The sequence below is a fragment of the Oreochromis niloticus genome, linkage group LG2 (genome assembly GCF_001858045.2).
Source record: "Oreochromis niloticus isolate F11D_XX linkage group LG2, O_niloticus_UMD_NMBU, whole genome shotgun sequence".
Classification (NCBI taxonomy): Eukaryota; Metazoa; Chordata; class Actinopteri; order Cichliformes; family Cichlidae; genus Oreochromis; species Oreochromis niloticus.
The window spans coordinates 19942487-19966937 of NC_031966.2; the positions used below are offsets into that span (position 1 = coordinate 19942487).

Below are 24451 nucleotides of genomic sequence, written 5' to 3' on the forward strand. Positions count from 1 at the left end.
ACCTGCAGGAGCTGTTACCGTCTCCAGCCCAGTTTTATACAAAATTAACACACAGCTGTTCTTAAAAGAATTTGTGATGTTTTGCAATGAATTGCTTATAATTTAAACTATATATTTCATTAGAAATTAGTAAAAAGGTAACATGAAGTTCAAACTGCAGCATTTTCTTTTATTTGTTTTTATTTTAAATGCAAACTTATTTTCAGTATGATGCGAGAAGCAAATTTATAAAGGTTTAGGCTGAGACAACTTTAGGAGGTGAATAATAGCAGTCTACAGAGCCATGTTGCTCTAGTATGTGATAACAATGGCTGACATTGTCTTGGTAAAATAAGGAAGGACTTTCCTGAAAAGGATGGCTGGATGGCAGCATTAGATGCTCTAATGCTGGTATATATTGTTGTTCATTTATGGTGCCTTCAAGGATATGGAAACTACTCCGGCTTTTAGCCCTAATGCCCCCCATTACCAGTACTGATTTTTGAAATGTTTACTGATCAAAAGCGTTCACTCTTTTCTCCATCTTCCATCATTTACAAAACAAATTTCACATTTTAATTCAGCTTTTTTCTACTATCGGAAAAAGAATGCCATCCGTAAGTCAAAATTTCAGGTTATTTTCTTAAAGTAATGTTATTATGTCTAATGTTTGAGTTATGTTGAGACCCCCAACTCAAAATTCTTATCTAATAACCTGAAATTTTAAGCTAATTTACATGTGGGTTTTGTCTTTTATTACCCATGTTACAGCTGTTTTGAAATATGTTGCTGGTATCAAATTCAAACCAAAGATATACATTTTTCAGAAAACAACAAAATTGATCATTTTTTATCTCTTATCATCTACTACTTTCAAATAAATATAGGGTTTAAATGTTTGAGAATCATCGTATTTCTGTTTTTATTTACACTTTACACAACGCACAAATCTTTTTGAAAAAGGTTTGCAGTAGAAGTAGTTTTGCATCTTTCTTGCTGTGATATCTGAGTCTGAAACACAGATTCTCAACCTAGTAAGAAAAAGTGCCATCATCAACTTTGGATGACTTCATTCAAGTCTGTATCTATTTTTTATTGTTTTCCAGGTTTTAACGTTTGTGTTCTGTGTTTTATTCCAAGCTTTATTGTGTTTCATAGTTTAAACCCTTATGAAGCCGTATCATGTACCGATAAAACTATAAAAGCCCACTTATTTGCTTGTCTGCTGCCACCCTACAGTGTCAGTGCTTTTAGACATCGCTCTTTAGCTTCAGTGTTGAATTAACATTTCATCTGAAGACCTTTCTTTCCTAGCCTGTTCCTCCCTCTCTCCCACACTCACCCCAAGCAGCATTTTAAATTTAGTAGGAGGCAGAAACAGGCAGATATAGTGTACTGGTAATTACTCTCTGAAATCTTTCAATGTGTAGCTCAGGTCCTGCGTTCATTTTAACCTTGTGAAGCGTTTCGGAACCTGCTATAAACAAGGGCTCAGTTTGGGTTGGTTTTTCATGCGTTTGCTTTTCATTGTAACTTCACACAATTGGAGTCACAGCTTGCATTTTTCAGGAAAAAGTTTAGAGTTATCAGGATGTATGTGATCTGATCTTTATGTAAGTCTTAACTATGGACTAACGCGCTAAATGAAGAATGCTTACACAGTTTCTGTCTGACTGTATCGAGTAATTACTTAAAGTCCAAGCTGGAAAAGTAAGTGAACCCCATGTAAACCCAAAAGCTCAGCTGTTGAATGAGATGAGATTGGCAGTGTGGCTTAAAAGAATTGGGTTTTGGCTTAGCCACAACCTAAATTAGATAAATATTCACACCCTAGAACATTTCTCATACATTTTGGCATTACATTTCTTTCTGATTTAAAAAAAAAAATGGAGTAGATGTGAACCAGAACCTAACCTAAGCCCTGAGACTATTTGTTGCTATTGGTGTGGTAGTCATTAAGAGGTCAAATAAAGCCATACCAGCTCAGATTACTAATAGAATGTGCTCTTAGTTGATGTGAACTATGCCTCAACCACAGCTTTCACAGGACCTTAGAAGAAACACTAAACAGATTCAGGCAGATGGAACAGCTACAAAAGTGTTTCTATACCTCAGTGTTCATCATAAATCTACAATAAGACAACATGCCTACAAATGGAGCAAATTCAGAGCTCTTGCTACTCTCCCTAGTGTGGGCGTCCTGCAAAGATCACACCAAGAACACAACATGCAAGCGTGAAAGCGGTGAAAAAGAACCCGAGAGTAACGTTAAAACACCTGCAGAAATGTCTACAACTTTAGATTTGTTTATGTGTCCACTATAAGAAAAAAAACACCTGGACTTACAGGAGAGGGGGCGCCATGGTTTGGGGCTGTTTTGCTAACTCAGAGACTCGGAGACAACGACCAATACGTGAACACAAGGAAACACACAAAGAAGAAAATTCATGTTTTAAAATAACAAAAATCAGTTATTTTAACCTAATGGAGACTGGCATGACCTGAGCAAGGCTGTTCAATCAGACATCCCTGAAATACAGATGAGCAGAAAAATGTTTGTAGGAAGGAGATTCTCACTCACTCATGAGTTAAGTGAAAATTAAATCACATATTTGGAGTAATCAATGTAGAAGGTTTCAAAACCTTTTTCCTCAAACGGATCTGCCTGCTTTAACCATGCAGGAGGTGCAAATGTTTGACATTTTCCTGCCTAAATTACTGCATTACAGCTTGTATTAAGCCATCTAGCCAAACCGAAAAATATGAAATCATCAGGAGATATGAAAGATTTAGTGCTTCCTATTGGCTGAGTTTATTTTCAAATAAGATCACATTTAAAATGTGGTACTCGCCAATCTGTATCTGTTGTCTGACATTATTGCTGTGCTTCATATATTTTTATAGTTTTCTAGGGAGCTAAATGAAGAATTCTATGCTTCCGCGGACCAAAAGGTAGATTAACTACAGCAAAAACAATGCAAACAAAAAGCACTAGCATTGGCAGCTAGCTAAATTGTTAATTTAACTATTAGTATTGACTTATTTTTCTCAACTGTATTTTTTTTTTAATTCCTTTTTGTTTTGCAATCAGTAAAAAAACCCACTAGAATTTCCTACAAAGTAAAGACTCAAAAAGTAGAACAAAGAAACTGCTTCTTCGTAATCTCGGAACTGCTACGATGTTCCAACATGTTGAGGCACTACGTGGCGTTGCTCAAGGATATTATTGTGTATTATCATCCAGTATATTGAAAACTGTGATACAAATGTGCAAATTCAGCATTCCAGGTCCACGATTTGTTGCACCAAGCCTTTCACTTTGTTGCACATTTCAAGGAGCAGCAGCTGCTGCCTCTTAGCGGTGTTTTAGTGTCTTAATATTCCACCCTGGCATGCTCACTTGGCAGCATGACAACATAGGATAGGAGAAAAAAATGTAGATGAACATGTTTCTGCTACTGAAATGGAGCATAGATGTTTGGTTACTTTCCTTTTGTACTTACAGCTGTGGTATTTGACAGTTTAAACTGATCTTTCCATTGGATTAAAAACAATGGATTAAAAACGCTGCTACAGGCTGTAACAGACTGTTTCATATAACCATATACACATAGACTATAAGCACACCCCCCCAGCCTTCTCCCAAAAACACAGTGTTCTGTACCCATGAGATGTGAGGGTAAAGAGAGGGAAATGCACTACATTACAAGGGAAACAAGGCGTACTGCAATATTTATGTGCACTTTGACAAAAGTTAGCTTTTTTTTTTATGCTGTTAAAGAGGGTAAGCACAGAGCGTCGGAGAAATGGCTAGTCAGACATTGACGTCAGCAAACTGTGGAGACTTTGACAAGCCAGCCACCATTATAGAAGCTGAAGACCTGTGATATAGCGCGGCTATACCTGTGACCCAAAAGCTGAACTGTGTTTAATCCCACCTCCTACACCTCTCTTAAAAGCCTCTACTCGGTTGTTGTTTTTCTCCTTTTTTCCCCCGTTTGCTGCGTTACCAAACTGAATCAGCTCGCACTCTTTCAACATGGAGGTTCTGTGTGAAACGCTGGAATCAGAGAAATTTCTTGTGTCTTCTGCCAACACAGATTTAAGCTCATCAAGTGGTTTACTCATTAGCGCAGCCCTTCTACAGCTATGTGATGTTTGTAGAGGCTTTAGTGTAGCGTTACAGGTGCAGTAGCCCGAAGCGGCAGATCCTGTGTGTGGAGGTGTGTGTCCTGCTGGAAGCTGAGGCTGTCGTGCCCCTGTGATCCATATGGTCATTGTCAGAGGCCCTGCCAGGGCTCAGCCCCGTATCAGCTCGCCCATTCCCCTCTCTGGCACTCGCTGCCAGCTGGGGAGGAGAGCAGAAGAGAAAAGAGAGGGGAGGGGAGTGCTATTTGTTTGTTTGCTTGCCTGTTTTGTTTTATTTAAGGGGTTTTTGCTGATCACAGTAGAGACTGGCCTAGAAATGGGACTGTGCTGCGCTGTGCAGGGCAGACTGGACGTCTGAATCAGCGATGGAGCGAGGGATACGGGCCTTTTGATGGAATGAGATTTTGGTGATCCTGTACCCCTGTAGTTGTTTATTAAAAGAATCAAACGTTGTGATAGATCGTATGTACAGATATAAAAGCCTTTTTTTTCCCTGTGATGCTAGACTCCTTTTAGTAAGAATGTGCTAACATCCTCAGCAAAGTACACCAGTTCCATCACCCACATGCTGCAATACATGAAATACGTGTATATCCAATCAATATCAGTGAAGAGCTAGTCCCTAAGCCTTCTGACTCCTCTTCATTTTTGTGGGGGTGTGTGGGTGCTTTCAACAACGCTTGTGCTTTTATTGCTTTTATTCAACCGCCATATCAGCTGTTATTTTGGTAACACTTTACAATAAGGTACACAAAATCCTGAGTTGTCCGACCAGTGAAACAAGATGTAACTACTGAATAGTTATAAAAGTTCAGAATACTTTAAAATAAGTGCTAGTATAATCAGGATTAGCATTTGCTGTGAAAAAATAAATAAATGTGTACCTGCAGCAGCTTAGTCATGCCAAACCTAAGGTTCTTTTGCAGAAGGAACTTTGTTTCAGTCTCCTAATTATTTTCAGACACTTCTGTTTTGCAGTTTTTGAGATGCTCCTAATGATACCCATACTTCCTGCTCAAGCCTTTTAAATTAAAAGCCCTCTTGTGGCTCCAAAGGCTTAATCACTACCTATCTAAATAAGCTTTTACTTGTATATATCTTCAAGTCATGTTTAGTTTAGTACTCAGCATTTTCACACGATACATTATGACAGAAGGGAAAGAGTTGGCATTACTAACTGGAGAGAGTATATCTGATATACAAGAAAACAGAGTTGTAAATATGACTCTACATTGCATGATGGAGCACAAAGGAAACGGAAGGAAATCTAATGCCATCTGTTTAAAAGAGCAAAAAGGTCTTTTAATACGTCACTTTTTCCTGTAACGAAATAAGCTGAGAAATGAAGTGTTGGCTAAATGGAATGCTTTAACTAAATAATGAAGATTAAGTAAATGTGTAGATGTATATGAATCAGCTTTAGTGCTCATATTTCAGATTTGTACGTATCTGCTTGTAGCAAAGGAAGCACTGAGTTTCAATTCTTGGCTTGGCTCAAAATTTGAAATTCATCTAATTCAGCATGAATTCCATCAATGGGCTCTTCCTAAAAGGTTCTTTAACCAGTTAAGTAGGTTGTCTAGTGTTTGATAGAGTTTTCAGGAAGGATATAATAGCAGTTGTGGTTACTTTCACTGATTTGGTCCTCACTCATTCATAGTGAACTACAAAGGGATATTTTTGCATTCATTCCACGTTTTAGTCAGTGTTCGCCTTGCCTTTATGTATGTGTGGTATATGTGGATCTCCAATGGTATAACTAATTATAATACAGGAAATTCTCTGAGCTTCACTTAGTGATGAGAATTCATGATTTCATCATACAGAATAATGAATACTTTTTTTGCGTCTGTGCTCCATTTTCTAGTTACACCGACGTGCGTGCGTGCGTGTGTGTGTGTGTGTGTGTGTGTGTGTGTGTGTGTGTGTGTGTGTGTGGAGGACATTTGGCAAAGCAGTGCATTTCTTACCATGTGTAGCTGCTCTGAGTGCCATCTCTGTCTAATGCATTATCCAAGCAGCCCTTCAGCCATTTGGTCTGGCCTCTCATTTGTGTGTGTGTGTCTGTGTGTGCTGTGTTGTTTTTCAGTGTTCTTCATTTCTATCATCCCCCTCCTGTCTCCCACTGCCCTTCGCCTCCTCCGCTTTTTCTTTTTTCATACATCACATGAATCAAAGGTTTCATCTTGGGGTGACTAGCAGTGTTCGGAGAAGATGCAGGAGCATCTCCAGACCTGTGCAGCAGCATGATTAGGCCGGTGATATTTGTATGCATTGCTGCACAGAGTGCGACCTTAAATTTAGCCATTTATTGATTAAATTTGGATGACTTTGCAGTACAAAAGTAAGATCTTTGTTAAGTAGCAAATGCCATCTTTTTGATACCATTTTCTGATGAGAAGAGAAGACAAGCCTGAGCAATCCCAAACACATTTATCTAAAGCAATATAATTTCAATATTAAGTGAAAACAAAAACTATATATTTTAACCCATATCTTACAAATTAATGTCAGCTAATGTAAACAATGGCCTAAAATAAGAACCAAGTTGTAGAAAATCCTTTAATAAACCTTTTAATGGCTTAACTTTTTTTTTTCTTTTTTGTATTTTCAGGTCTCGTTGCCCTCAAAGGCAGCTAATTCTCAGGCCTCATTATTCCACATGAATCATTTAATAACCCTGATAAATGTGTCCAGGTTTGACTTTTTTCTGCATGCTTTTTATATGTTTTATAAAAGAAATCCCACAATATAGCAGTTTTAAAGCTATATTAATAAACTATTTTAGAGCTTTTGAAGGAAAATTTTTGTTAGATACTCAGACTATGAATAGATGGCTAATATGTGATTCTTTGCACTGTTGTTGCATCTAAGGATTATTGCATATAAGAATATACAGAGGGTTGACAAATAAAGGTGGAATTAGAAACCTTGACCCAGTGAGGCAGTCCAGTGGCTTTGTTCTGCTGCCAAAATTACATTTATGCTCCCCGCATTGGTGCCTTGCCTTGTCGATGTGACATCATCACACAGCCACATGCATTTATACTCACCATTATGGCACTTTTATCCATTTGCAGTCTTCTGCAGCACTGTTGCAGAAATCTCCCTACATGAGTTCTGTGCCATCTGGGAATCCCTGTGCTCCTGCACACGTGTGTCATATAAATGCCCATACGGGCGGACTAGCCTTGCCTCAGGCTCCCACAGTGGCAAACATAAACCGGTGCTTAGACGAAGTGGTCACTGTAGTTTTATACAAAGTTATTCAGAGTGGTCATCCTTATCCTACAGTAAAAAATGACTCTCCTGATATGAGTGGTCTAGTCAAAGATGAAAATGGCCCATGTGTCATAGCCTTTGCCAAGGCTTTGGACACCTGTGGCAGAAGATGTAACTGAAAACATGATGTTCAATGCCAAGAAGTACTGAGGCTGCCGTGGTGGTGGCCGCCAACACGTTACTAGGACCATGTGTATTCTTCTCCTTTTTAATATGTCTGTATGTTGAAGGAACATGCTGAGCAGAAGGTTCTCTCCAAGCACCAGAACCTGCATGGGGCATCTGCAGCTTCCTGTCACATGAACATACAGCATATTTTTATATCACATGGGCTTCCTGTTTCCACCCACCAAGCTGACAGCCAGCATTATCCAGGCCTCTGTCTGTTGTATGTACAAATTATATTATTTTCATAAGGGAAAATCATTTCTATCTACATCAAGTTTGGAAAAACAGACAGACACATCTAAATCACAGAGACAGGGGGAAAAAATTATTATACTGCTGTTAGAAGATTTAGAGCTTACGTTTTGTTTGTCCCGTGACACTTGCCACATCTGCCGTGCTCTTCTAGTACATACCAAATACAAACTGTGCCACATATCATTGTCTTTACTTGCCCAGATTAAAGTGATTTAACCTGTAGAGCATTAAGGACATGGTGTCCATATTGTCGTCTTTACATGTTAATGCTCGCATTTGGATTTATGCCATCCTGAAAGTAGTTCAGTAAGCAGCCATAGCCACAGTTTAGTGTAATAAGTACCTGTACCTATTAGTCAAACAGATGCACAGCAGCTTAATGAAACATTGATTCTCACCATTGGAACACATGCTAATGGATGCCCTCTTGAGGAATCAACCCCCATAAATTCTTAGGTTTCTTGTTTTCCTGGAGGAGCTAGCCATCCATATTTTCTCATTTTGAATATTAGCAACAAAAATACCCTCATGTCAGTCTGATCACATAGATCTGGGTGATTTTTATCTGTGAAAAGTGCTATATAAATGCATTTTACTTATTTACTTATCAGTTAGACTCAAGATTTTCAATTAAAGTGACAATGATCACATGGTGTATCAGAGTTCTCAAAGGAAACCTTCAAGTTGCAGAAAAAGTGTTCCTAGACCACGAGTTAGGTAGATCAAAACGCCGAATGGATTTTCCAAAATAATTCAGCTTTTCTTTCTTCTCTAAAAAACTGACTTGTTTCACGAGTCGCAGCCAATAAGCATGGTATGGCAGCTTAACGCTTACAACAATTATTTGATAGTAAAGTTAAGCATTAATTTTAAACTTAAACCTGAAATCACTCGTCCAGGTGAGGCATTCGATAAAACTTCCCACTACTCCTCTCCCAGCTTTTCCTGAATTCCCCAAATGCTCTTAAAAAAACGAAAACCTTGAAACAGATGCTTCACTCCAGCAAAACTCTGTAAACATTATATAGAACTGATCATAAGCAGCCGCTTAAAAGATCTGCCTCAGATATTTTTGTTGACTTTAAGCTGAAGCAACACGAGCTGAGGCAGGCAAGGAGAGAACAAAGGAACCATTTATGTTTTAATGTTAAGGCATAGCAGCTAGAAATCATTAAGATCTCTTTATTACCAGTGTGGAAGGTGTCTTATCAACACTTTTAAAGGTGCAAACTGCCTTTTTCACAAAACTGTGCTTTTCCAGGTGTAACAGGGTCAGATGGGCAACACTTGATTGGATGACTTAACAGTCATCAGTACATAAAAAGACCCATCATGTCAGTAGTAGATCTTTGTAGTCTTTAACTGCAGGGTTGTGTGCACAGAGCATAACACTGTGACACTTTATACATCTTGTTTTGCATTTGTATGCAGGATGCTAATCATAGATGCTACAGCCACACCCTCGGTGGCTACTGCTCAGTGACTGAAAAGTCTTCCTATCCTAGATAATTACCAGCAAACATTTCAGTGTTGAGTAACTCATGCTTATAAAATCGTTCCAAAATGAAAGTCGAACCATGTTTGAGGCACATCTTAAACATGTTTGATTTTCTAGTAAGATAAGTCTGTGTCTCTACGTTTGCTTTACTGATTAGAATAAAATTAAATTAACAGTTTTTTTTTCAAGAAAGTGTCTGGATTAAAAAGGATGAGGAGAACGACCAGATCTGAGCAGTGGCACAAACTTGCAACCTCACACATGTTTAACACTCATTCTGGTGAACTAATTGGCCTCATGTTTTCCTAAAAAATGACACTGACATTGTGCACAGAGAGGACAATTGTAAGAGTTCGACGCATTAAATTAATCATGCAACAAATGAAATGAAATTTAGATGCAGAGAATCACAAATAGCTTAGAAAAAGTGCTGTTTAATGGCAGCATCTGTGTACTTGCAGAAGGCGTGTGCACGTCTGTTCATAGCCATATTGATGATACTAGTTGCGTTTAATTTCTTCTCTACAATAATCAGATCTATATTATTTATCTGATCAGTTTTTAAGTTCAGCCTTTCTCATTGTACTGTGATCAGTTTTGACCAGGGAGATGACGTCAGGGTTTCAACCATGTTCTGACTCTTAAAATGACCATAACATTAAAAATGGACTTGAATCTGTTTTACTTAGTAAAACATGAAACTAAGAACTGAGCCCAGAAACTCATCAGGAAAGTGTTTAGTCCAGTTGTAGTGTGAACGCTAAGTTTAGGGCTTCGTTCAGCACTGGGAAAAGTAACAAACTTTCACTGCATGTACTGCCTATTTAAACCAGTCAAGTTTGTATACATGCTAACTGATTTGATAACTTTTATGACAAAGCCACCAAACAAGAGAAACTATAAGTCAAAGCCTACTGTATCCCATTTCAGTGTGAAACTGTAACCAGAAGCTGAACTCTGTTTTCATATTTAACGTGCCCCAGGATAGAAATCACGTTTTTGGTTAAATATATCTAATTGACCTTAACACCCTGCAGCATATCCATGAAAATGTTAAAGAATGGTCTGGCATTTTATGGAAACACACATATTTCGTGTCTCACTAAGAGTTAAATCAGAAAGTCTATCCCACCCTTGGTTTATTTTAGCATAAAAATAGACACAGGAAGGAACAGCTGGTATAGAGGTTACAACTGTGCCTATAGGTACTGTTAATTACCACATATACACATTTTAAATCTAGCATTTAGCCTAAATCTAATCAATTGTATATTATCAACAATTATAATTGTTTTGGGCAGTTTGTTCAGCACAAACATTTTACATTCGATCAGCTTGCAGAAGCATTAAATGTATGTTGTTGTTAAATATGTTTAAAATGCACACTGTGTGTAATCCAGCATAGATGAACATGGAATTTAGCAGGAAGACATGATACTGATTGCCATATGTCAGAAAAATTCCCCACCCCGCATTCAGAATGTCGAGGAAAGCAGCAGCGCCGAGCCCTCCCTGTACGTGAACCACCGAGTGTCTTTTATGTTGTGTCGGTGATGATGCAACAGGGGACGGTAGGCAGGGGAGGGTGATTAGGAATAGAGATGGGCAGAGAGGAAAGGATGGGAAGCGGGAGGAAAGAGATGAAGAAATGAGAGTTTTGGGCGTAAAAGAAAGGGATGAGCCAGTAAAAAATAAATAAATAAACAAGAACAGGAAAGAAGGGGGAGGAGAGGAAAGCAGAGAGGAGCCTGTGCTCAGACACAGCCCTGTGTGTTGCCATGGTGCAGGCTCAGGCAGAGCTGCACAGCAGCTTTGCTGCTCAGCTAGCTAATTACCACAGGCTGCAATGTTGATACGCAGGCGACCAAAGCCTGCTTGTTTTCCAAGACAATTTTTTATTTTTCCCTCAACCTTTCCTGTAGCAGTCAGGAAGCAAATCATTTCTTTATATGCAGAAAAATGTATCTCTGATGCTGATGATGCTGTGACTAAAATGCAGTATAAAAATGTGCAGTTGCTATGTGGTGAATAGCATTATGGAACACAGTAGTGGTCCTCAGCTCTAATGTAAAGCGCTCTTCTAGCCCAGAGCTTCATTGTCCGACTGCCCCTGCTTTCTGAGAGCCTGCGGATCCCAATCAGCCTGCTTATAAAACCCAATATGGGCCATTGTGGATTAATACTCACCATTAAAATTTGCAATTATGTAATCAGCCAAATCCAAGCCCTGCATATGTTCTCTAGAATATCTCAGCAGGTGGGAATGTGGGAGGGGAGGGACAGTGTGATTGATGGGAATGACGCAACATCAGTACATTCAGCCAGAATTTGGGATTTTCAAGAAATTCAGCCCGTCATTCACACTGCATTAACATTTAGTGTCAAACTAGTCGTTCTTTTAGCCTTTCAAAATGAGAAATGAGCTGTGCATTTCTATGATGATGCAAATGATTTGACCAGCAGTCCAAAGCTCACAGATTTACTGTGCTTACATTTAAGAAGCTGAAACCAAGAGTTTTTGGGTTAGGTGGAATCACACAAACCCATCTTGAAAACACCTCCAGATATTAATTTTAGGCTAGCAAGAGAAGTCTATCTAAATTGATGGTCACCCGCCCATAAAGTGTAGAGTTACCAGTCAAATGTGATTACAAATCGTTTGCCCAACAATAAGGGTTAAAAATGTGGTTTTTTTCAACTGAGCCAACACTGTCAGCTTCTTTACCTCAACCCACTAGAACGCCAAAGCAACTGTGATCCTAATTCATATTACACATATACCTGGAGTTACAAAATAGCTTTAAGTTTTCATTTAGTATAACCCAAAATGAATGAATGAGTGAGTCATCAGGAAAGTGGTTACAGAGGTCAAGTTAGAAAGATTTCTATAGAACCCGAAACCTTTTTGCAGCCACAGTTATCGCCATCTGGTGGCCTTCGAATAAAATGCTGGTTTAAAGCGGGCTTCATCTTTACGACCCGGAAGCTACAGCGGCATTTTATCCTGTTTATGCAAAGAAACTGAGCACATGCATCAGTCCTACATGGTGATTGGCTTTTTGATGGGAAGGGAGGGACCATCAACATCTCTGGCATTTCTACCCGGGATTCTTTGACCTCATAATATCTCTGATGCATCTGCACTGGCTTGTCCTAAAGGTAAAAATAAAATTAACATATTAAATCTTGCTTCCGTAGTCTGCATTAAAACTGAAGTCGCAAATCAGCGAGTTGTGGTTTCACAGGGGGATTTTGTGCTGGGATTTTTCTCAGCAGGGTGTGGTGACATCTTGGGAGGTAGTTTGCTCTCATACCTTTATTTGTAAAGAGTCCAACGGGCTTGTTCTCGCTATTTATAGTCTTGAAGCTAAGCATGCATCTTCACGTTTGACAGAAAACATGATAAAGATATTTTAATCCATTCCTTTTATTTATTAATGCCTGCAGCCCGTATATTTTGCCATCATATTCCATCTATTAAAACAGTTGTTGTGTTTCAGCAGCCAGCTGGTATACAGTGGGGGTTTTTGTGTCAGAGAAATAAAAGGTTTGCATGTTTTCAGATCAGTGTGTCATCTCTCCAGTCCAGTAATATGGCTGCTCTGCTCTTGGCTGAAACCCATTCTTTAGGGGACAGTGTGTCTTTCCTGAACACAGCCCAAGGTGGGCAGTGAAAAATAGGCAATCTGGACCCTCGACAGGAGGCAGATTGATTTGGCAATCACCAAAGTGCTACAAACGTTTAAAACAATGCCCTGTTTCTTTTATTCCCCTCTGCTGTTTGGCGCTAAATACATCAGCATATGGATAAATGTGCTCATGTATTCATAACTATCAGAGGGAAACTAGAGGCACAGCTCTTGTATTTGTTGCCTCGCTTGTGTCCTACTTACTGTAATTCTTCATCACTTTCAACACCTACACTTATTGTGAGCCAAAACTCAGGCACGGGTAGTGAATGGAGATTTGTGTGCATGTGGGCGTTCCCAAGTGGAGCTTATAGAAAATCATGAAACCTCAACCATGACAGGAGGATCTCTGCTGCTGTGTTGAGACAAGCCTCGGCTCCTGAGAGATGGGGACGAATGGTTTTTATTGGCCTTTAGGCCAAAGTTAGGCTTGTTATTTTCACTATATTATTTTACAGTGGATCACTAAGCACTCTGTATTTGCTCTCTATAGTTTTATCACTGTCTCATGATTTTGCTTTGTGAACGAGCGCTGCCTGAACAGCTGCAGCGGCCATTTAGTCCAAAATATTCTAGCAGATTTGATGAACGGTAGGACTGTGTGAGCAAAATCGTGTGTAGTCAAAAGCAGGTAAAGGAAATTAGAGAAAGCTAATCTCTTTTCTTGCAATAACATGCACTTAAGGGGTTTAAGGATCGTGTTTGCAATACTGTTAGGACCATGAAGCCGAATCACAGTTGCAGTGTTCCCAATTAAAGGAAAAAAAGTCTAAAATTGGATTGGTTTAAATGCAGCTCAGAAGATTGTGATCTGGGGTTCACTGGAAAGGAATAAAGAAAGGTGACAAAAGTGAAAACAGAGCATTAAAAAACAACATTGTTTGCTACTCGCAGTGTTTATTTATTTTCATGAGGATCACTTTGATTTTCAGTATGATACTTCTGTAAGATTTCATGTCTTTAATACATTTGAGATGTCAGGATAGATTTAAGACTGATGAAAATCTTAGTTTCTTAGAATATAAACAGTTGTGTTTTTGGTAAATTTGAAGCTACAACTAGAAACGGCTAATGCAGCTCTGTCCATGACTAAAAATTCATGTGCCAGCAACCGTGAAACTCACAGTTAAAATCATTTTTATTGCCACATTAGTCCATACAAAAACCTTCATGTAAAACTATTGCATGTTCACCTGGTGGAGGCTGGTAACTGCTCATCCACCCTCTCGGCCCATCTTCCCATCTCTCTGTTACTGTTACTTTTGCTGCCTAATAAAGGCATAACAGACTAAAAATCAATCTTTAAGTAAAACAACTGACCTAAATATTCATCTGATATTTAACTTATAAGATCTTATTTAGCTAATTTATTTAGAGCTAATTTCTGGATATTTTCTTAAGTATTTGCACTCGCATTGTGAAATATCTCGTCTCATCCTGCCTGGGTGTTTCCTCCATGGAAGCTTGTTTTCCTCCACTGAAAATAATGTCTAAATTTTTAGTTATTTGCTGAAGATGCGTCTTCGTAACTAAGCACATGCAAAATAAACCAAAATTAGGAATATTTCACATCAGAGCAGCAGAGTAGTAAACCAATGAAAGCTTGAAAATGGCAGCACTCAGTTGGTTGTAGCTATGCGCTGTAGCTAGTCCTGAGCTACAAATCCAAACCATCAGAGAGAAATAAATTCAGAGGCTTTTTCAGGATAACCAGTCAAAAGCAGAGCGTTAACATGCTACAGTGACCTGTGCAGGCAGGATTATGCTGATGACTATTACTCCTGTCACTGTGAAGCCTCACCACAGCACATGTGGTAGTTTTCACTGGAGCTGTTTCTCTGTGACATTGACTCGGTGGTGCTGGTTGTGAGACCAGTGACTAATTTGAATTAGCAGTTTAGTAATTTTCCCAGTACATGTATCTGCTAAAAATCTGTGATGATTATTGTTTAAGTTTTTCATTACCCATCTTTAGCACAGCGGTTGGCTGTTTCCAAGAGCACCTGTAATGCTGTTACCCACTTATTAGCAGCAACATCTGAAAAGCAGGGATGACTCAGTCATAGGACCAACACCGATGCATCACTTGTCGTGCAGCTTTATATGTTGCATGAATGTATGGATTGTATGGTCTTTAAAAGCAAAAAATAAAAACATGGTTAGGATACTGAGTCAGTCAGTTGAATCCATTAATCGATTGCTTCTAAACTGGACAATCAGGCCCTTTTTTGGAATGTATAAATGACAAACTAATCTTTAATTTAGTTAAAAATAATCGTTCTCAACATTTCTGCTGTTAAATAAATATGGTTTTCTTTAATCGAACAATATTTTGTTGAAATCTGTAGGTTTATTCTGTACCTTATTATCTGTAGATTGCAAAAAATGTTTCAAGTTTTCTTTATTTATAACGCCCTCAGGGTTTAGATCCTTGATTTAGATAATCACCTGCAGCAACTGCTTTGTTGCTTTGTCATTTTTCCAAAAACACACAGACCACAGCAGTGCTGATATTAGAAAATAAAGAACGGCTAAAGTCATGATATTAATAAGGCCATTTGTTTGTCTCTGTGTATCTGTCATCATGGAAAAATAGAGAAATCTACTGTGGTTTTGAGTGTTTTGACAGGGTTTTTTTTATTATGAAAGCATTACAAGCATTCACGATGCAGTCACAAAACTTTCATAGGAGAATGTTTGACATCACAATTAAGGTGGAGTCTTACAATTAGTGTGGTGGATTATGGATTTGCTGGTGTCTTTGCTGTGTGGCAGATTCGTGAAAAAATTCTCCATAAATCAGGCGCGTTAGTTCTCACTACAATCAAAGTCAAAGTAAATCAAAGACATTTGTGGAAACATGTTGCTTTTGAAAAAGGAAAATACTAAAATATCACCCACCCCACTTGGAAAAGCACAGGTCTGTCTAACTACACTGTAATAACATTAATAGAAGTTCAGCTGTATTCAAGTGTGCCAGTAAGCCATGACATTGTCACCGTGAACCAGCGTGAGCAATGTCAGCCACTATTAATGTTATTATTTACACTTTGTCGTGTCAGAATCCACGCTTGCCACATGCCGGATGTACTGTCACAAGCACACAGAGCGAGGTGCAGTCAAGTTCAAACCCGATCAGTTGTAGAAAGCCTTCTTGAGCAACATTGTTATGAATATTCGTTACACTCAGTACTTCTACCTAGTGGCTGCTACTTGTGAAGGTCAAACTAGCCAGCTCTCATTTGAAGCTGCTCAGCATGGCAGAGAGGTAAGCCAGAGCATGCTTTTGTAATATTACATAAAGATGAGGAGGGAGTGCTGCTGACAGCTGTGACGGGCTATTAATTATAGTTTCATGGATGTGTGTCTGCGGTGTGTGTTGGGAGGGTTTGGAAGCAGGGGGGGGGGCAACATAGTCAAAATGCTCAATCATAGCCATCAAATCAGAAAACTTTGAGCTTTAATTGGTCTGTTTTATGTGCGAACTAATTAATTTCCCCATTGAAATGAATGGCTGAATTCAGCTACCGTTGTAGAGGGAGAGCTGGAGCAGTTGACCTTTACCGCTGTGGGATTTTCTTTATTACATCTCGTTATTCCGCCTTTGTCCCTGACATTGAGTTTTGACAGCATCTGCGAGTAAAACATCTCTCGCTGTCATCTGTTCAGCCTTCTCAGATGCTTCTTCTCTCACCTTGCTTCTCGCCCTCCCTCTTCCCGCTGGCACAGGGGATACAGCGGGAATGAGATGTTGGGCGCATGGTAATTGAGCAGGTATTGATTAGACTGCAGCGTGGCCTACGAGAAGCCAATAAGAGCCGAAGGATCAGAGCAGCAGCACCGACTCCATCTCTCATCCCACATTCTGCTAGAAAACAAACGCAGCACAGCTAGAGGCATCTACTTTTTTAGATAACGTAAGCACGTCATAGCATGCCTTGTTCTCCTATCTGCTATTAGCACTGACTTCGGGCCCGGGAAGAGCTTCCTTCAGCATCGGCTGAAGCATTTAAATGACTGGGCACATCGTCTGAGCGGGGCTGACTGTCATATTTCACCGCGATGTCACCACTGGAGACTGAGCTCCCATGTCAGCGTGCCTTGGTGAGAGCAGAACTGATATGGAAATGTTTGCTAAGGAGGAAAGGGTTATTGCCCTGTCAGCATGCTGTCACCGTGCACATGCTGAAGCCTCTCCGTCTTCTTCCCCCCTCTACCTATGACGAAGATGAGGGTTTAAAGCACAGAATGTAATGCTGACAGTCAAACCTTCCTAAGGTTTTGGATTATTTTGAACAGAGGCAGCTGCCTGCGTATATGTTATGCAAGCTTCACCAACACATTTAAAATTAGATTTGTTGATATTTGTTATGTTTTTTTGCCATTTGTTTACCACAGTAGTAATTATATGTTAAAGAGAGGCTGTGTGAAAACCTGTTTAGACTCATTTTGCTCCCCATATTGGAGTGGATTATTTGTACTATTCAGGCTTGTACAGTAGATATGACTATCCCTCAGTAGCCTTTTATCTTATCTTAGGAAGTAATAAAAAGTAAAAAGCTGTAAAAACTGTAAAAAAAAAAAAATCATCTATAAAACAGTAAATTGTTAATTTTAGACAAGTTTGTGCTAGTCAAGCAGTTAATGCTGTACTGATAAACATATTTGTTTCAGTATTATTGTGTTTTCAATGATCTCATCTAACCCTGTACAAGGAACCTTTTCCTTTCAGTACCCGCCTGCCTGTGTGCTATTAAACATATGCATAGTCAGAATAAAAAGAATATTCCTTCTAATGGATTTGTGCCTTAAATGGTGAGGGTTCACATCTTTATAGACATGTAAATTATAAGCTGTGGTATTCACTTAAATCGGTGTGTGGGCTCTGCGGTGTGTATGTTCTTGCGTCTGTGTAGAAAAGGCAGTCAGGCACATCCAGCCTATGGCCGGGCATGTGTGAGCACAGAGCTGCATAAACTGCAGTGAGGTAACAGCGAGAGCCCTGAGAGGTGGAGCAAGGGGAGGTGGCTAAGCCGGTTTGCCGGCCAATGCTGTGCAAGCGCTGGTTACCATGGGAACACATTGATTATTTAACAATTTGGATGAAGCCTGTGCCCTGCACTTGCCAAGGTTCACTGGGAGTCTGTGTAGCTTTACTGTCCTGAGGGTCTGCAGCCAAGTTGAGTGCTGTGTGGTGCAGTGCCACTAGAACATGATACACAAGCTCTGTGATGCCGAGAGACAAGAGACAGACGCCACAGTCGCAACTGACAGAAGAGCAAGATGATAGATTGGTGAATAGGAAACCATCATGAACAGATGAACCTCGGGAGTGAGAGAAAGAAAGCACTGTGGCGATCATCGCTCCCGGTGGTCAGTGTGGACTTGTTGGAAGGAGCTCATGCTGGGGAGGCAGTCTGGACTTATTGTCCTCGTGTGCGCATTAGGTCTTTGTGTCCATATCGCAGCTTGTTTGTATGGGTGTCCCTGCAGGATTGTGCTAAAGCTTCAGCCTGAACTTACCACTGCAAATGGACACATGTAAAGAACAGCAACTGTTTGTATAAATGATTAAAGTCTGGAGTTAAAAGTCTTTTGCAGTCGTACTCATACACCTTAATGAGCTTTTGTTGAAACCCGACTCTAATGTGGCCACCGTCAAAGTGTCTTTTCTAGATGAGAAAAAGCACTTTTAAATGAAAGGTGCAAATGCTCACTGAATGCTCTGTGATCAGATCAACTGGCTTGCGATGTGATTGGACCCCAGCCAGCTGTGAATGCCATCTGCCGTGGGCACATTATTAAAAAACAATCTGCCCGGGAAGTTAAAAGGTCACCTCACATGACTTCTTACGACTAGCAAGTTCCGTTTTTCGACAAAAATTATTAAAATAAACCAATCATGCCGTTGTTTCCTTTTTACCTGGAGAATGATGTTTATTAACAAAAAACAGAAGATACACTGCCCATGTGGGAAGAATTGTGATAATTAGAGTGCTTATTGTACCAGGTGTACTTGCAGATGCCCGTGGATTGGATGTAATTATCCAGATAATAGATCGAGACAAAACTCCAATGTGGCTGCCATGTAAATTTCTTCTGCAAAATTCAGACATTGAGTGGATTTTACAGTCTCAAGGAGACTCACTGAGTGTTTGGAGAGGCATAGACATAGAAAGTCAGAATTTTCGCTTCACATGTGTGACCTCACGGTAGGAAAATCCAGATACTGTAAGATGTCGTTCTTCTAAAGGGGCTATTATAGCACAGGTAGTGGTATATGCTACCTCTGCTATGTATTTTAATCTTCCTTTATGGTCAGATCTCTTTAATCAGCTGTTTTGTTTCCTGTGCGTGAGGTTAGCATAGAGGTGAGAGCAGGTTGTCCACAGGGGGAGGCGGGGCGGTAATCCAGTCCGATCCAAGTTACCTGGGTAAATTGCTAAATGTTAAACAAACTCAGGGTGAGATTATCTTCCATTATTCCTTTTTGTTTGCTTGTTATGTGAGATTCAGATAGAGGGATTACGCAGCAATCCCAGGCCAGGATAATGCTGCTGTATTTTTTACCGCTGATAGGTTTATTGTCTTTCAGCCGGAGTTGTAGGTTCGGTGATCCCCTCGGGAAGCATTGGTTTCCTGTGTTACTTACGATAAGCACTGGAGGCATTATACTGTAACAGGTGTGTTCACATGTGGTCTCAGTAGTGGATTCAGTAGCTTAGTCTGTCAGTCACCAAGGGACAACAGTAGCCAGTGTATTCCCCCGAGGTGCCCCCAGGCTGTGTTTCGTCAACTACGGTTTCATGGTTTTCATTCACAGTAGACTGCCACTGACATAAAACATGCTTTCACCACCAAAATCTTCTGTTGAGTTGGGGTCTAAGATGAAGGGAGGGGAAAGTGCAAGCCGTTCGTGAGAAATGTGCAAACACAAGCACAGACGTGAGCATCTGTTAGTCCATATGCAGATAACAGTGACGGCCCAATTGTGCTGACTGGGAGGGAGGACGAGGAGGAGGAGGGCCACAGCTGTCCAGAGTCATAGCACATCATTACTGAGTGGAGCAGGTTAAAACTACAGCTCCTCTTTGTCTGGAGACCTACCTTCATTACCAGGGAACTTGACACTGAGAAGTGTGAATGAAATTATGCATATCTTGCAAGGCGCTTTTGATCAAAGGATGAACTCTTTTGTCAAGAGTGTGTGTCAAGCCACTGTTTTGTAGACACAGATGTGTTGCAGCCACAAGCAGCTTGATTGAAAACCCTGAATCAGAGGCTTGTTTAATGCCGTTCAAGTAGATTAACATCTTACAGTAAATGTCTTTATTAGCATGATGTACACTCACCTGCCACTTCACTTGGTACACCTATTCAACTGCTCATCACCACAAATATCTACACCGCAACTATCAATTGATCACGTGGCAGAAACCCAGTGCATTTAGGCATGTATGCGTGGTTAGGACCACCTTTTGAAATTCAAAATAAGCATCAGAATGAGGGAGAAAGATGATTTACGTTACTTGAACATGGCATGCTTTATGGAGCCAGAGCATTTCAGAAACTGCTGATCTACTGCTATTTTTCTCCACAACCATCTCTAGGGCTTGCAGAAAATAGTCTTTAAAAAGAGAAAATATCCAGTGAGTAGCAGTTCTCAGGCAATCAACAATGCCTTGTTGATCCCAGAGGTCAGAGGAGACTGCTTCGAGGTGTTAGGAAGGCAACAGCAACTAAAATAACCACTTTTTACAACCAAGAAATGCAGAAGAGCATATCTGAATACACATGTCTAATCTTGTAGCAGAAGAAGGCCACAGTCAGCAAAGTACTAAGGCAACAAGTCACCAAAAGTGGACTATTTCTGCTGAACTTAAGATGGCAGTTTCATAATTTGGTTCAATCAATATAAAAGCGTGGATCCATCGTCCCTTGTATCAACAGTTTAGGTTGTTGGTGGTGGGCATTCTTTGGGCCCCTCAATAACAACTGAGTTATTTAAACACCACAGCCTACCTAAGTATTGTTGTGGCCATATCCACCACTTTATGACCACAATTATGCACCAATCTACTGATAACCACTTTTAGTCATCAGATCTCAGTCCAGTAGATTATCTTTGGGATGTGCTAGAACGGGATATTTACACAATGGCTGTGCAGATAACAAACATGCTGCAAGTATGTGATGGTATCATGTCTGCAGCACCCTGTTGAATCTATGCCATGATCACTTAAGGCAGTTCTGAAGGGAAAAGGGGGTCCAACCCAGTACTAGCAATGTGTACCTAATAAAGTGTGAGTGAGTGTTCAAGGACTTGACAATAAAATGCACATCACCCCAGACAGCTGAGGACCTGCTAAGAAATATAGTAGATATATAAACAGTAAGACAATATAAAAATGTTCATCTTGTTCTACCATTCATCCCGCGTGTGTCCCTTTAATATCCATGCCTTTGTAAATAATTGATGGTAACTGTTCAATAGAGCAAGTAGAAGTGGATTTTTATATCATGTGACAAACTTAAGTTAACTGAAAAAAGAATTTATATAGTTTCATTTTATCAAACCAAATCCCAGATTCCTGAATTTCATTTCCCTATATCTAATTATATATCATGTACATCTGTGTATATGTGCTCATACTGTAGAGCAGTAGAGCAGCATCACTGCAGGTAGTTATACATTATAAAGTGGAAATGGCACAGTAACACAGTTTAGATTGAAAAAATCTATCATAGGCGATGTGTAATATGTAAGTCTTCAGAATCAGTCAAACTCAGCTGCTTAAACACAGGCACTGTACGCTGTAAGGTGATAGGATGAGATTGGGAGAGGTTGGCGAGGTTAGTGTTAAGACAGACAGCGAAGGATTTTCTCCTCAGTGCTGGACCTGGAAGTATAAGGCCCTGCAAGCACCGCTGTCTGCATCCCCCTCACGCACACAAGTCAATCAAATCTGTAGAAGTAAAGGATGGCCATCGGCTGCTCCAACACAAACCCCCTCCATCAAACTCTGCATGCCTGAAGTGGGCAAAGAAACACCAGGTGGCACAATAGAGCTGAGCTGGGAGGTTAATTGGACTGTGAAACTTAATTTTGTTTGAGTTTGGCTTTTTAAATGCTGCTTTTGATATTTCTGCCAGGAAGACATGCTCCCTATTGTACATTTGAGCTTTTTTTTAAAGCCTTAACGGAAACAAAAACAAGAGAATAAACAATTTCCCTAAAAATTATTACCAAGAAATCTAAAATAGCTTTTAGAGTCTGTATTCATTATATTTTGAGCTAATTTAACCCATCATAGTACTCAAGAATTGTTTGACCCTTAACTTTTGACAGTAACCCCGCAACAAGCAGTTACTGACCTCTCTGTCTGTTTTGCTGTTAAACTGTTGCATCCGGACAACTGAAAAAGGTGAAAACGTTTATTAAAAAATTGCCATCATGATGCGTTTAAATGAGTTATTTCAGACCAAGCATCAGTTATTTTCTGTTCACTAAACAAGTACGACAGACAGATATTTTGCATATAGAGAGATTAAATAACTGCCTGTTTGCATGTAGAATAACAGACGTGACAGGGATTATTGTGTAGAGTTTGTCTAATTCCGTAAACCTTGTAGCGCACCAAGCCAAAATTCATGCATTTTTCTAGATGATGCTCCGTGCTTTCATTATGTGGAAGTAGATGTGGGATAAACGTATTGTGCCAACAGCTGGAACACAAGCTGGTTTGTTTTATGAGGTGACCGCAGGATGTCTGGCTGTGACGGTTAATAAGCAGCAGTCTCACTGCCCCAGTCCTCATTCTCAGTCCTCACACCCCCTTTCAACCCCTCCCACCCCACCCTCATCTCTCTCCCCAGTCTCACTCCCAAGGAGGCTCACTGCCTGTTCCCGTGGCATCCGTTCATTTTGCTCCCAAGTGATAGTGTGTGTACCGCATTACGTCTGCGTGCTGCCAGCCTCACACACTGAGATAATGTGTATCTCTTCATATTCACAGGCCAACCCTCCCCCCATCATTGTCAACGCAGACTCACTAGATGCAGGCCCTTATGTAAGTATCTGTTCTCGTTGTCTGTTACAGTATATATCCCTCTCATTCACACTTCCCCTGTGTCAGTGCATGAACATGTTTGTATGTTTGCGAGTGTGTGTGGATGAAAAGGCCTCCTCCTGGCAGCAACATGCTGTTTGCCATGTGGACCGACATCCATTTTCCTATTGACTCTGCCCGTTTGTTGGGATTGTGCATTCTGCAGTTGTGCATGTATTCTTACAGCGTTTGCATTTTAAGAAAGAAATGCACCTCTCATTTACAGCATTAAGAAATGTGTGGTGGTTTTCATATATATATAGTAAAGCCATATTTTGACACTAATCCCGATTTACTGGGTTTCTTGTATTCAGTCTGATCTTTTTCTTTTTTCTTTTGTTTTTTTGGATATACGATGAAGGATTTTGCCGAAGCATTTGCACACATTTTTCTTACGTGTTGGCAAACTACATACTTTGTCTTCAGAGGTGTCACTAACCATGCTGTTCATTTTTTGTGTTTTGTTTTTGGCAGGTTAATGGAAGTGATGGGATGTATAAATATGAAGAGATCATTTTGGAGAGGGTAAGTTTTACCACATTGTGGATGCATTTCTCCCACAGTATCCTCATTCTGATTTTTTTTTTCACATGATTGATGGATTTCTCCCCACTAGGTGGTGGTAAGCAGCTCAGTCTAAATGAATAGCAAAGACAAATCTTAATGATTGTTAATTTATATAAAATTTTATGCAAGTGAAGACAGGCGTTTTCTCACTGCATTAGCAACGTCGTAAGTGTGATGTCCTATGTGACCCACATTAACGCCAGCTAGGCATGGCTTTTTACATAATCCTGATACACATGTCATCAGCAGACACCAGAAATGTAAAGCACCTTCCTGTGCAATTGTTTAGCAGCCACCGCTGCACTTGTCAGCGGTGGCTCAGGTTTAGTGGCAGAGCTATACGTACATTTCTGCTCTCATTATTCCACCCACGTATAGATGCATCTGCGAACCCACGGTAGATGCAGCATATCTCTTTGCCCCTTCCGCTCTAAGTGGCATTTCTCCATGTAGAAAGCTCAAATAAACTATGCACAGACACACTTTAAAAGGTCTGTGGGTGTGTAACTTTTGGTGGTAAGGCCCAGTGTACTCCTCTTGGCTCCAGAGCAGCACACTGGGAGGCCTCAGCCTCCCTCTGTCCTAATTTGTTGCGACTGTTGCTCATTAATTATAGAAAATAATAAAGCGAAGTCTTTTCTCAGCTGTCTTGTTTGCTGCCTGTCTCTGTGGCCATGGCTGTCAGATGCAGCAGTGTGCCTGGTCCCGCTGGATCAAAATGGGTCCTCTGTCATTTCAGGGACAGGAACGGCAGG

The 24451-nt window shown here is 40.1% G+C and overlaps 1 protein-coding gene across 14 annotated transcripts in view; it reads left to right on the forward strand.

Annotated features, from left to right (window-relative positions):
- Nucleotides 1–24451, forward strand: part of dlg3 (discs, large homolog 3 (Drosophila)) — an 83578-nt gene that overhangs the window by 29303 nt on the left and 29824 nt on the right. For 13 of the 14 annotated variants that reach the window (XM_025911129.1, XM_025911127.1, XM_019364973.2 and 10 more), the window contains 2 exons: nucleotides 23037–23090; nucleotides 23604–23654. In XM_025911129.1, coding sequence (XP_025766914.1) covers nucleotides 23037–23090; nucleotides 23604–23654 — 105 coding nt within the window. The remainder of the gene's footprint in view (nucleotides 1–23036; nucleotides 23091–23603; nucleotides 23655–24451) is intronic. The other variant, XM_025911150.1, reaches the window with a different exon arrangement.